The sequence below is a fragment of the Mchenga conophoros genome, linkage group LG9 (assembly GCF_057382185.1).
Source record: "Mchenga conophoros isolate Kocher_MC1m ecotype Shallow Benthic linkage group LG9, M_conophoros_male_GT1.1, whole genome shotgun sequence".
NCBI lineage: Eukaryota > Metazoa > Chordata > Actinopteri > Cichliformes > Cichlidae > Mchenga > Mchenga conophoros.
The window spans coordinates 14,366,774-14,381,294 of record NC_140534.1 but is presented as its reverse complement, the minus strand read 5'-3'; the positions used below and the strand labels follow the sequence as shown (position 1 = coordinate 14,381,294).

Genomic DNA, 14,521 nt, shown 5'->3' with positions numbered 1-14,521 from the left:
AATGGTGACCGTCGAAACGCTTCTCCCGCTCGTTCTTTGCTCGATGATCCACCGCTCGAGTCTTTCCTCCAACTCGGCCATACTTCACCCTTTAGCGTTCTCATGGTGTTCTCTACTACGTCCTCATTACAACACACAGGGCGCACTGCGCTATAGGGCGCGCCGTACTTTTTGAAGAAAATCTAAGACTTTTAAGTGCGCCTTATGGTCATGAAAATACGGTAGCAGAAATATTAAGCAACCTAACTAATAGGGTTGCAAACTCCCAGCAAAAAAAAAATAGGGAACCACACCCCACCTCATGATGCTTAATCAACGTAATCAACTTTAATTTGATGCAGTGTGGAAAAAAAATGCACAGAAATAAATTATTTTTTCAAGAATAATTAAATAGATTCAACATCTTTCTTCAACAGAATTGCAGACTGCACAGATGGTATCTTCCCAAAGGAAAAAGTAGTATAGCTTACTAGGGTATATTAGACTTAACAGTTACTATATACAGTAATGGACTTCTATATATTTTACATCAGATTTAAACTTTGGGTGTAAGATTCAGATAATTAAAAGCTAGACATTTTAAAATAGAATAAGAAAGAAAAGTATGTCTTTGTGCCCCCTTTTCCCTGTTCATGCCCTATCGCCCCCCCTGGCTAAACTTTGCCAGATCCGCCCCTGCACTGTTACCAGCCGTCAGCTACGTAGAAAAAGATCCTGGTGTAGAAAGTAATATTAAATGAATTCAACAACAGCTTATCAAGGTTAAATGTGCTGCTGTTGTTCAGCCGCTGGTTTCCTCTTTCTGGTGCAAAGTGGACCAAAAACAAACGAGAGACAGACTCGCTACAGAAAAGCCGATCAGCTGATCATTAAGCAGTTTCACGATTGAAGTAGCAGCAAGAAGAGGCAGTCGCTCTGTTGTTAAGCTTAACGTGGGAATGCTTTACAAACATTCAGAGGCGGACTTACACACTTGCTTTACTTCTCTCTGGGATAACTTCATCGGAGATGAAATGCTGGTTTGAGGCTACAAATACACACAGCCACTCTATCACGTGAACGCACTGCTCCGACGCCCTACGGTTATGAGCAGAGTTACGTGTCACAAGTTTTGTGAGGTGCTTTTTTGATATTTAATGGATCGGATTACATTTTTTATTTCTCTCCGATATCCGATCCAGTAATTTAGGTCAGTATCGGACCGATACGTAATATCGGATCGGTCCATCTCTAGTTTGGTGCCTTTTTCTTAATGTAAAAAAACCCTCAGGTTACAGACAAACTTAAACTCAGACCCCGCTGTCTCCAGGACTTATTCCCGTGAAAGAAAAACAAGACAACAGCGATCGATCGATTTACTTGCAGGTGAGGCAATCTCATTAGCACCCCCGAGGTTCTGGGGGGGGGGACAAAGAAATTCCTTTCACCACAGAGTTAAAACAATGTAGAGATGGTAGCATGGAAATGACAACATTTAACAATTCACTTTAACAGAACCAAGCTGGTCATTTTACCAGCTCAGCTCTAATTCATATGACAGATAATTTATGGTATAAACATCTAGATGATGGGAAAGTGGTATTCTTGGACTTCAGTGCTGCATTTGATTTGATAAATTTTGATCTTTTGATTGATAAACTAAAATGTTATTGATTTTCATCAGCTGCTCTGTGCATGATGAAAGGTTGCCTCACTTCTCTATTCAGTTTTCACTAACGATCTGCAATATGTCTTGGCTTAATCTTGGGTATGCCAATGATTCCACCATGTTTTATTCAGCCAGTGACAACTCTGAACTGATCAGCGTGTCACAACAAAATTTGCTGAATGTGTTTGACTGGATAAGTAAAAACATGATTTTAAATGTGTCTAAATCCAAATCTATGTTAATTAGAAGCAGATTAGTCAACAGCCCACAACTGAGTCTTTCCATAGCCAGTGTTAGAACACGTCACCCAGATGAAACTACTCGGCGTTACCATAAATCACCACCTTTCATGGTCTCAGCACATCGATTGTTTTTAAGAAAACGGGACAAGGCATAGCTATGGCTATGAAATGCTCTTTCTGTATCACTTCTTCAATTATGAAAGATGTCATTAATGCACTAGTAATGTCTCATCTGGAGTATTGTTCAATCATTTGGTCAGCAGCTAATAAGACAGATCTTAACAGACTTCAGTTAGTCCAGAATAAGGCGTCCAGATTAATGTTCATACTATACTAATTAAAAATGGACCGATCCTCGCCTCACAAAGTGCCCTACTTGGTATAACCCAGCTTTGCTTATCAGAGAAGTATGTGTCACTCGATAGAGCGGCTGTTGTCTGCGAGACCTGTCGGCGAACTGGTGGAGCATTTGGAGCCTCACTACATGCTTCCAAGCCGCAGCATTTTTAATCTTAATCTCTTCCATACTGAGGCGAAAAGGAAGCAATTTGTCCCGTACTTCAGCTAGAATGGGGGGGGAAAAAAGACTCTGGAGTTAGTCTGTGTCCTTAAGCTGCAGCTGCCTCTTCTTCTCTCATGTTTTCTAAGTAGCTGACAGCTGGTAACTGTGCAGGGGCGGCTCTAGCAAAGCTTTGCCAGGGGGCAGGTATGGCATTAACAACTAAAGGGAGGCACAAAAAATACTTTTCTTTGTTATTTCATTTAAAGGACTAACTTTTAATAAATAATTATCTGAATCTTACAACCAAAGTGGTCATCTGATTAAATGTATAGAAATCCATTACTGTATATGGTAACTATTAAGTCTAATTTACACCCTGGTAAGCTAAAGTCCTTTTTTCTTTGGGAAGGTATCATCTGTGCAGTCTGCAATTCTGTTGAAGAAAGATGGTGAATCTATTTAATTATTGTAGAAACATAATTGATTATTTCTGTGCATTTGATGTACACGTGCATTAAATTAAAGTTGATTACATTGATTAAGCATCATGAGGTGGAGGGCGGGGGTGGTTGTGGGAGATTTTTGCTGGGAGTTGGCAACTCTATTAGTTAGCAGAAATATTAAACAACCTAAGTACTCTTTATAATACTAGAATAGGAAGGATGGTGCAGGTTTAAGTTTATTAGATTGATGTGTGTTGCTGAACTATAAAATATTTGAATAGAATAGAATTCAACTTTATTGTCATTGCACATGCACAGGCTGTATAAAGTGCAAGTGGTTGTGAGTGGTGGTTCAGTCAATGTTATTATTGTGTGTTTGAGGGTACAGTTGTCCATTGTGTGTGTGTGTGTGTGTGTGTGTGTGTGTGTGTGTGTGTTTTCAGTCCGTGAGTTTAACGTGGGTCAGATGTCAGGAGGCAGAGTTCAGGAGTCTGACAGCTGTGGGGAAGAAGCTGTTCCGGTTCCTGGTGGTCTTAGTCCGGAGGCTCCTGTAGCGCCTCCCAGAGGGCAGGAGGGTGAAGAGTCCATGTGATGGGTGACTGGGGTCTTTGATGATTTTCCCAGCCCTTTTCAGACACCGCTTCCTATAGATGTCCTTTATGGCAGGAAGTGGTGCTCCGGCGATGCGCTGGGCAGTTTTCACAACCCTCTGCAACGCCTTCCGGTCCGAGGCAGAGCAGTTCCCGTACCAGACTGTTATACAGTTGATCAGGATGCTCTCGATGGTGCAGCAATAAAAGTTCACCAGGATGTCTGAGGACAGGTGGTTCTTCCTCAGAGTCCTCAAGAAGAAGAGGTGCTGGTGAGCCTTCTTGACCAGCTTGTAGCAGTTGGTCGTCCAGATGAGATCCTAGGAGATGTGGACTCCCAGGAACTTGAAGCTGCTCACACGCTCCACAGCCGTCCCCTTAATGTAGATGGGTGGATGTGGGTCAGCATTCCTCCTGTAGTCCACGATGAGCTCCTTGGTCTTCTCGGTGTTAAGCAGCAGGTTGTTTGTGTCGTACCACTCAGCCAGACAATCCACCTCCTCCCTGTAGACGGCCTCATCGTTGTCACTGATGAGGCCAATCACCGTGGTGTCATCTGCAAACTTAATGATGGTGTTAGAACCATCGGCAGGTCTGCAGTCGTGGGTGAACAGGGAGTAGAGGAAAGGGCTCATTTGGTATAAAGGAATAGCTTTAGTGTCTTGTTTTTAAAACTTGAGTATGAACTTATACAAAATGCAGCAAGATATTTATTTAAAAAACAGTTTTATTGATTACAAAAAACGCTATATCGGATTCATATCGGTATCGGCAGATATCCATATGATATCGGAATCAGCATTGGGCATTAAAAAGTGGCATCGTGCCATCTCTAATACTAATATCGATAATGCATTATCAGCTTTCTTGGCTTCCTGTACAGGCTAAAATATTCTATGGCTTGTAGTTATAAAGAAAGCAATTCTGTTAAACACGCCACATTTATTTTTGCTCAGCTGCAGTATCCAGATGAAATACATAATGATATTACACGATTTTCAACAAACTGCAATTTAGTAAATGCTCGAGTTAAAAGTAACTTTTTGTAAAACTGTTATATTCCACTTTATTGTGTAATATTTTATGTGATTGTATTTGATGGAAGACGAGCAACATCTGTTGTGGAAGCTAATGGGGTTCTTCTTGAATAAACAAACATAGGATTTATTATCACTGAATAATTGTGTGTGTGTGTGTGTGTGTGTGTGTGTGTGTGTGTGTGTGTGTACAATCAGGAGGGATGGGCTTGATTTTAGTGTTTAAACAGTCATGAATTATTTTTAACAGCAGGTTGGATGTAATGTGTTAGAACTACCAGCAGGTGGGGATAAGAGACCTTTAAGGTGTTTGGTGCCACACTCCACCTTCAGGTTTAAAACTAGTGTTAATGGAGGGAGTTTGAAGGTTGAGTTTGTTCCACGACTGCATTTCACTCACTGCCTCTGTTTGTATCTCTGTCACTGCAGGACCAACATGGAGCGAGAAGTCAGCGCTCTCAGGAGGCCGACAAACCTCAACCAAGAAAGAGAGAGAAAACATACACCTGTGACGAGTGTGGGAAGGAGTTTGCTAGGAAGTCTACACTAAAACATCATCAGGTCATCCACACTGGAGAGAGACCGTTCAGCTGTGACTTGTGTGGAAAGTCTTTTTCCTTGAAGGATGTTCTAAAAAACCACCAACTCATCCACAGTGGAGTTAAAGCGTACAGCTGTGATCAGTGTGGCAGAGCTTTTACTCGCAGTAGCAGCTTACAGAGTCATCTAGTTACCCACTCTGGAATTAAGGCATACAGCTGTGACATCTGTGGAAAAACTTTCAGCCACAGAGGGTACCGAAATGTACACCTACGCATTCACACCAGACATGATGTGTACTGCTGTGAACAGTGTGGCAAATACTTTGCTACAGACACACAGTTACAACGCCACATGTTTACCCACACTGAGGAGAGACCTTATAAATGTGACCTGTGTGAGAAGACTTTTAAAGCTCCACAGTACCTGAGAGAACACCAACAGATCCACACCAGAAAGAGACTCAACAAGTGCAGTTACTGTGAGGTATGTATTTATATTGTTATCTTGTCATTTTAGCCTGACTGTTTGGAACAACTCTGCTCATTAAACTGTGTTAGCATGTTAGCAATTCTACTGCATGGAAAAGCAGCTCTGAGTGATTATTCAGATTTTCATGTCAGTTATGATTTTAGTATTACTGTAGTATTATGGTGGTAGTATTGTAGTTATTGCAGCCCAGTAAACTGAGTGTGTTAACTGAAACAGTCAAATGTAATTGGACGTCTGCAGAGATGCTCTTTATTTCAGGCGACGTTCAGGATAAAAGTGTTGAAGGACTGACTTACACTGTCTTTGTGTCTTTGTTTAGAAGCAGAGCGACACAGATGGATCCAGTTCTCAACCCTGTCATCACCGTGGTGGTGGGAAAGACTTTCGTTGTGACCTCTGTGGAAAAACTTTCAGTTGGCAACAGAACCTAAAAAGACATCAACGTAAACACACTGGAGAAGAACTGAAATACTGCAAAGAATGTGGGAGTAGCTTCCCCACATCAACTGAGTTAAAACAACATGAACTGATTCACAGTGGGGTTAAAAAGCACCTCTGTGATCAGTGTGGGTCATCCTTCACCTCTGCAGGTCAGCTTAAAACACACAAACGAGTCCACACAGGAGAGAAACCATACAAGTGCAGACACTGTGACAAAAGCTTCTCACATTCATGTAGTCGTAACAGGCATGAATGTGCACACATGGAAGGAAACTACAGCTGTGACCAGTGTGACAAGAGCTTCAGGAATCTCAGTTCATACTCCGAACACAAACGATCCCACGTTACTAATAAACTGTTTCACTGTTACCAATGTGCCCAAACATTCACCTCATTGTCTGCTCTGTGCAAACATCAGCGTGATCACTCAGGGCTGAAATCACTCCCATCACTGGATCACAGTGAATCTGAAGAGACAGAAAGATCCTCTGGTTTCAGTGTCAGACTCAAAAAGCTTGAGATCAGGCTCCACAGAGTTCAGATAGAATCATTTAAACTTGTGTTGAACTGAACTGGTTGCTGGGCTGAACTTCTACATAATACAGATTTACATGGGATCTTATTTTCTGTCATTTTACTGAGTCAGTTTTGTCCTTTTTTCTCTGTCCTGGTTTTGCTCGTCTGTAAATAATTGAAACTCAGTCAAATAGTTCATTGTTCTCCAGCAAAACGTTTTGGAAACTCATGTTTAACCTTTCAAACTCTGACATGTTTTAGCACACAAGGCTTCATCGGGGAGTTCACTCATGATTGGACCATGAGAATAAAGGTTTTTAGTTCTTTCAAAGAGAGTCTTGGAGGTGTTTGATGTTTCTGTTTTTTCTGAAACCACCTGAAAGAAAAACTATTTTTCTTGCTTTATGTAGTGTGGAAGTTTTTAATGTTTCTTTCATCTGTGATGTTCTTGAATGTGTTCACATGAAGATGGTACAAATAAACTGTCCTTTTAGCTCCTAATTTATTCATTATTTATGGATGTAGCACAGCAGCAGTTTCTTGATTAACACATGGAGGGCTCGGGATCTGATGGTAAATAATGTTTTGTGTCCTTGTACACATCATACAGCTCAGCTGTTCCACAGATGTCAGGTTTACACAGTGGGATGGTTTGTAAGAACGCAGCTCTCCTGTGGATAAATCCTTACTCTTAGCCTCAGGACCTCACACAGTCCCAGCAGATTCGGTCAGAAGATTTACCGTAATTGTCGGGCTATAAGCCGCTACTTTTTGCACAAGCTTTGAACCGTGCGGCTTTTAGTCAGGTGCGGCTTTTCTATGGATTGTCCATGAGCGGATTTGTTTTGTTTGTTCCGCTGTTGTTGTACGGCACTACGTTGCCTGGCGGAAGGATCGGGGTTCAAGAGTGGTATGTTGGTCACATGTCCATCCGCCAGGCAACGTAGTGCCGTACGAAGTAGCGCGAAAAACAAACTTCAAATTAGCGCTACGCGTTCAGCTGGAGGCGTGGATGATGAGCGGCGATAAACTTGCAAAAAGCAAGTTATGCCCAACTCCACCAGTGGATTCTGACAGCGTGGAAAAGTGCGAAAACATCCATGATCACCAACGGATTTCGAAGGGCTGGACTGCTGCATGATGGAGGACACCGCCACGGCCCTTCTGAGGGTGTTCGACTCTTACACTGACAACGAGGATTTGTTTGGTTTTGAAAGTGACAACGAAGGAAAGAAGCTGAGAGTGTATGGAGTGGATGACGAAGCCACCCTGAGCCTGTTCGTTTCCGACACTGGAGGAGAGGACTTTGGTGGTTTTAGTGCGCAGGAAAAAGAGAAAGATGGTGAATGACTGACTTTTCTTCTTGTTAAAGCCTACTTGTAATTACCGCTACTTGTACATATACCTAAAAAGTTATGCAAATATGTACCCATAACTTGTTTTTCAAAATATTAATAAAAGGCGTGTCTCCAAATAGCCATCTCTTTCCTGACAATTCGCTTTGTGCATATTCTCTTACATATGATAAGTCAACATTGAAACACCTGCGGCTTTTAGTCAGGTGCGGCTAATGTATGTACAAAACAGGATTTTCCCCTGATTTTAGCTTGTGCGGCTAATATTCAGGTGCGCTCTGTAGTCCGGGAAATACGGTATACCTTTTTCATTTCTATATGATTCTTCTTGCATCTAAACAAAGATGAAGATGATGATGATGAGTCGTTTATGAAAAAAGAAGCAAAAAACAATATTGTTGTGTGAGGATTTTTATGGCAAATTTTGTGCATCAATGTTTTTGTACATGAAAAGGTTGAAAGGATGCAAAGGAGGAGGAGGGCACAAGAGCTCAGCACGTGATACTGACTGGAAGCAACACAGCTGCTGTTGACAAAGCAGCAGAGTCAGATATGAATGTGTATTGAATTCATCGTGTAAATATACCAGATTTATCCACATACGCTAGTTTTCACCCTTTTTTTTACTTTCAGTAAGTTTACTTTTAGTTTATTTTTACTTTCTTAAGACGCGGGAGAATCTGATTCATCATGATTGAGCATTTCATTAAAGTAATGTTTAAAAGACATTTCTCGTTTGTTCTTTCAGCTGCAGCCTCGCTGGTGTTTAACTGTCTGACAGTAAAGAAGATAAAAGATACGTGCAAACACAAACACATGAAAAGTATTTGCAGAAAAGCTTAAAGCTCTTGTTTGTCTTTTTTTTCGTTCCAGTCATCGCCAACATGGCAAAGATGTGAAGCTGCCTTCCTGCTACAGTATCTCCTTACATACATTTGCTCATATCGTGGGAATTCTTATAGAGTGTCTTTCTTTGACCATGTCTCACTGTGTTTTATTCTTGACGTTGCATTTGAGTCTTTCATGACTCTATTTTAACTTATATTAAAATGGATGGATGTCTAGACGGACCCCCTGAATTAATCATCTGAAATCTTTTTATTCCTTTATTCCACTTCTTTCACGCATTTCTGTGAATCCAAATTTATATATAGATTACGAAACACACATACACTCATATCTTTACAGTTTGTTAATATCTTCATAGTCTCCAATAATGTTACACCCCAGTGCTTTCATCTGAACCCCAAGTGTCATTGTCTTTGAAAAAGCACAGAGTATAATGCATCTATTTTGCAAAAATAAATAATACAATAAATGTTGAAAGACTTTCAAAAGGGTACCCTGTATTTCCCTTCGTCGTATCGTACAAATAGAGATAATATAATTATCTGAGGAACAATTGTCAATAAGCAGAGAAGTTATTAAAATATTAATGCAAGACATGGAAGCAGGTGTTGTTGTTCCTAAATTAGGAACAATATTTTAAAATTACTTCACAATTCTTCTTGCACTTCATATTGTTACAAACTATCAGAATGTAAAGAAAGTCAGAAAATGGACAACCTCAGCTTATAAAACTGCTTCTTCTTTTTTAACCACAAACCACTGGATCAATTTCAAGTGTTTTCCACTTGATTTTTATTTTATCATAAAACACTGCAGAGATGCAAAGAAATAATCATTATAACAGTGTGCAAATGCTCCACGTTATACTGTGTGTCAGAGCTATAGAAGCACTTTAGGAAACTCCTGCATAACTGCGGTGTGCACAGTCCACATTGCACAGTGACAGCACAAAGACCCACACAGCTGGATTTGGATATTTAACATTCTTTCAGTAAAAATTAAATCCTGCATGAGTCCATGAATATCTGGCATTAATCATATGAAAGCCTCTGCTGTAGCACCCTGTCATCCATTCATCCAAGAGATGTAACCAAGATACTTCCTCTATTAGATAATTATTAGATAATCATTTTTGAAAAATAATCTGTAACATCAGATTAATTTCAGATTTTTAATGTCAGATTTTACACGGTCAGGTGTAGCCGAGGTTAACTCAGAAACGTAAACTTTAACTCAAAACGTATTTTAAATAAATTTCAAACAAGCCATCATGATAAAGGGAATGTGTGCAGTTTTGGTGCTCTGTAAGTTCTGTGCTGAACAGCGTGGCTGACTCTTCGTATCTACTATTGCCTCCACAGTCTGAGCCATTATGACCAATTATGGAGTCCACCGCCAGCTCACGTTTTTTTGAGGTTATGTCAAAAGGTTTCTTGGAAATAAACACGGACTATTTGTTTAGGCAGTCTGTGTCAATGGGCTCAGTCAGTAGTCACGTTGTCTTATTACAATGAACACATGCAGTGTAGTTTATTTTGAGTTAATCCAGCCTTCTGCCTGCAAGAAATCTTTAGTGCAGTATGTAATCTGCTTCTGAAAATAGCTCCCAGCAAGAAGAATTTCTTCTTTCAGCTCTAATCCGTGAAAAAAAGACAAAAAATACTTGGTTGGTCTGTTCATTGTCACCGCTCTGGTGTCAGGTGTACATGATTGGAGGATTTGGGGTTGGGTTCTCTGCTCATTCATCATTGCAGATTTTAGTTAGATTTGTTTGTCCCTGGGAACTGTGGGAACCGTAAATTACATTTTGGATGTAAACAAAAAGAAGAGCGTGAAGGGGTGTGAAGAAAAACAGATTTTAAACTTTGTTTTTTAACTGGACTCTGGTGCCATCCTGTGGCTGCTATGAAGCAAAAGTGAAGTAATGAAAATATTTCAATGAAAATGAAAAATGTTCTCAGTTTTCCTTGTTTGCCAAACTTCTCTCTAAAAACCAAGTCTGTTCCCTGTGTTTTTATTACAGTCTCTACAGTGTGAGATAATAAAAGGAGGATGTTGAAGGCAGCACCGCACTATACACACTATACAATTTTTTCATAACAGATGAGTTTTGGTTTTGTTTGGCTTTTTTGGGAGGGGGTGTTTTTTTTTTATTATTCCCACCTATGCTTCTATTTTCTATATTAAAAAACAACAGGAGTTATGCAGGTTTACTATGATCAAAACTTCAGACTCACAGTGAAACATCATGCTGTGTAACACTATACACCAGTGTAAAGTTCAGGAAAGTTTCTTCATGGTTCAGAGGCTGCTCGGCAGAGGATTGATTTATTGATTGATTGATTGAATCTTTATTTTGAACATGTTGAAAAAGTATAAAAAAATAGAATTAAAAGAGACAAATGAACAAAGCAAACAAAAGGAAAACGAGCAACCACAACTCCAAATAACGTCCATGTTCAAAAAGGAGCAGGAAGAAGCATAAGCTTATTTAATCCCACCCCTTTTCCACTATCTAGTATCAATAGACTACAGAAATACCTCCTTGCAATTACATTATATGTTATGTGTAATTTTTGTGATTTAAAGACGTGTGTGAAATGGGTTGTTATGATTGGTCAGAAAATGTGATGACGGTTGCCTTTTTATAAAGAGTAGCCTTTCCTTTTTGCCAGCGGTCGTGGCCGCTAAAGAGCGTTTCCCTGAGCCTTAAAACTGCAAAGACGGCACGGCGCTGTCACACCACCTGTGTGTAATTCCCCTGTGTTTCTCTGTGTATTTAAGTCGTGTCCTCCGTCATTGTAGTTGCTGGTCTGTCTGTTCACCATGTCTCATCCGTGTGTTCTCCCTGCTGTCCATCGTTATTCTCCTCTGCTCGTTCTCATTCAGGTTTGTGCTCTGTAGTTTAGTTGTTTTCCAGTGTAGTTTAGTTCGAGCTCCATTTGCTGTTTGTCCATATTTATTTCGTGTTCAATAAACCACCTTCACTTCTCCACTACTGCCTGCGATTGGATCCTCATTCATTATTTTCACACGGCTTATCTCACTCGCCGTGACAGGTACGTTGTAAATGAAGCTTCAGACGTCACTAATCACGTGACTCTGGCCAAACGAATCAAGCCTCGACACAGTGCTTCTGACGCAGCGTGTTGAGTTTTCTGACACACACCGGAGCGTCAGCTTCAAGCGGACCATCACTACCTCTCACATCTAAAGGTAAGTGTCAAGGTAACTTTGAACTGAGTTCAGTCAATCTTGAGTTTTTCGAAGTTTTCTGAATGAAGTTTTCTGTTGCTCTCTGTGAGAGGAAACCGTTAAAGGCGAGGCTCTCCAGAGTGTAGCAAAACAGGAAACAGCATCTGTGTGTGTGTGTGCGTGTGTGTGTGTGTGTGTGTGTGTGTGTGTGTGTGCGTGTGTGCGCGCGTGTGTGTGTGTGTGTGTGTGTGTGCGTGCGTGCGTGTGTGTGCGTGTGTGTGTGTGTGTGTAAGTGTGCAAACGAATAGTTTAGAAGTGGAAGTGAGCCACGAGTATGGAAAGGTTAAGTTTCGTGAGTTGTTTTTCTCACCACTGATCACGCGCTCAACACTACAGATACTTGCATCACATGCAGGGCTGGACTGGTCCAAAAAATCGGCCCACCAAAAACGTGACGTCATTCAGGGGTAAAATCGCAAAGGATTCTGGGAACTTGTGGCAAGAGGTACTAGCGCCTGCAGGCTTTCAATTGAACTCAATTACACAGCGATAAAAAGAAACACAAAAAATGGCAAGAAGCTGTTGTATTATTAACTGCAATAGCCGGTGTTGTGCCAAAAACTGATTGCTCGTATTTGAATTGCTATAAGTAACTTGTTGGGCTGTAATATGTGAAACATGTCAAATGCATCCCTCATGGATGACATAAAGTCATCTCGGCCCACTGGGCAAATTCCTGGTATAACCGATGGCCAGTCCAGCTATGATCACACGCGCGCTCTCAAGCATCAGTATTGTACAATTCTGGGCATCACGTGATTTGAGGGTGTTCCCATATAACACGTGTGTATGTGTATATTGGTGTGTCAGCCCACTGGGCATTTGAGTCTAATAACAGGCCTCAGTCTCTCCTGCTATACTGCTAAATTTTGTATCGATGCTCAAACCTTTTGTGCTTGTTTCCAATAAGTTGCCCACCTCGGGAAGCAAAAATGTGTTCTTTTACTTGTCAGGTGAACATATGAGACACTTTGACTCTTCAGTGCAGTGTGGAGCCTAACAAAGATCCGCTTTGTGTCCCAGGTGATCAGCAGGAGGAGAAGAGTCTGACGGAGAGCAGAGGAACATTTTCAGCTACTTGGACTCAGCTCAGCCACTACAGAGGAAACAATGAGCTCAACACAGAAGGTGACAGACAGAGCAGGGCGATATGACCAAAAATATTTATCACGATATACATTTGAAAATTTGCGATAACGATGTAGCTGATGATATAATTGACGCGAGACAAAATACTTTACAACTCCACAACTTTATTAGTGCAAAAAATCCCATCAATGTATTTTCACTTAAACAAGCAGCTGTTTTTTATGTGTATTGAAGTTATAAAACAATTTAACAGTGCAAATACAAATTCCTTGCTGACAGTTTAACCAAAAGGCATTTCCAGTGGAAATTGGCCGACATTTGCTCCGAGGAATTTGCATTTGCACTGTTAATATTTTTGGTCATATCGCCCTGCTCTACGTTCATGTGTTACTGTTTAGGCTTAAATTGGTTTGATGTTTGGTGCCTTTTTCTTAATGTAAAAAAATCCTCAGGTTACAATCAGATGAGAAGCTGGGGAGGGGGACAAAGAAATTCCTTTGACCACAGAGTTAAAACAATGTAGAGATGGTAGCATAAAAATGAGGTAGCTCCATGCCCTCCTGGGTTTTAAATGCACCTTAGAACACACATGCATCAACACTACATATGAGCGGGTGGAGGGAGGTTTTGGAGTCTTCTCACACCCCCGTTCTCTGCGACCTGCTGGAGCGGGGGGCCGGGAGGAGGAGTTGGCCGTCCAACTGGGGTCTGGAGTGTGGGGCCTCCCTGCTGCTGCGGAGTCGGGGCGGTCTACCTCTCCCCACCGCAGGGAAAAAAGGGTAACACCACCTGGGTCTGGGTGCAGTTTCCCCCTCCAGGGGCCTAGATCCGGGGCTTAGAGTACGCTTGGGGAGTGTGATTGTGTGTACGGTGTCTCTCTATGTCTGTCTCCACGTCGGTTGAGTGTTGAGTAATTGCATATGAGAGCATGAGGGTGGGAATGGATGTTTGTATCTGTGTGTGCCTGTTTGTCTGTGTCTATATGTCAGGTTGGGTATCAGACGCCACCTCTCTGGGGACATCTCAGGCCCTCCAAGGTTTGGAGGCCTATCTCCCCCCACCACTTCCCCTGCCAGTGGCAGACGCCGTCAGACATCAGTGCGTTGGTGGTTCTTTGTGTCCGGGGATGGGCTTCCAGGTACACACCGGCTCACTCCTTGGTGGTTGCTTATCTGGGCCTGGAGCCTGGGGCTCGCTCGGGCCACTTCGGGGGTGGGGTGTCCTCGGCCTCTTGGCCTGGGGCTCGGTCACTCAGGCACAGCTGGCTGCCGGCGGAACTCACGGGCGCGTCACTGCAACCCCCCCTGGCTTCTGCTCCGTGGCTGCTGGGTGAGCCCTCATCTGGGACTCTCCTCAGCTCTTTCTGGGATAGTGGCACAGCTGCCCCTCTGTGGGTCTTCCTTGGTCTCTTGTGTTCTGGGGGCCTCTGGATGTCTGGAGTTTTTGATCTCCTCCATACCTGCTTCATGCCCTGGATGACGGGGCTGTGGCCCCCCCACACCCTCTAGCAGATCATTACATG

At 42.0% G+C, this 14,521-nt stretch overlaps 2 protein-coding genes and 1 long non-coding RNA gene across 3 annotated transcripts in view; 2 read left to right on the top strand and 1 right to left on the bottom strand.

Annotated features, from left to right (window-relative positions):
- The window catches only part of LOC146567009 (uncharacterized), a 435,082-nt gene that overhangs the window by 307,973 nt on the left and 112,588 nt on the right, over positions 1–14,521 (bottom strand). The gene's annotated exons all lie outside the window — the stretch shown is intronic.
- The window catches only part of LOC146567016 (uncharacterized), a 32,633-nt gene that overhangs the window by 14,427 nt on the left and 3,685 nt on the right, over positions 1–14,521 (top strand). The window contains exon 3 of the mRNA XM_085286667.1: positions 4,892–5,488. Coding sequence (XP_085142793.1) covers positions 4,892–5,488 — 597 coding nt within the window. The remainder of the gene's footprint in view (positions 1–4,891; positions 5,489–14,521) is intronic.
- Positions 11,832–13,071, top strand: LOC146567017 (uncharacterized). The gene is made up of 2 exons (XR_014893867.1): positions 11,832–11,871; positions 12,934–13,071. It is a non-coding gene; the product is annotated as an uncharacterized LOC146567017 (long non-coding RNA).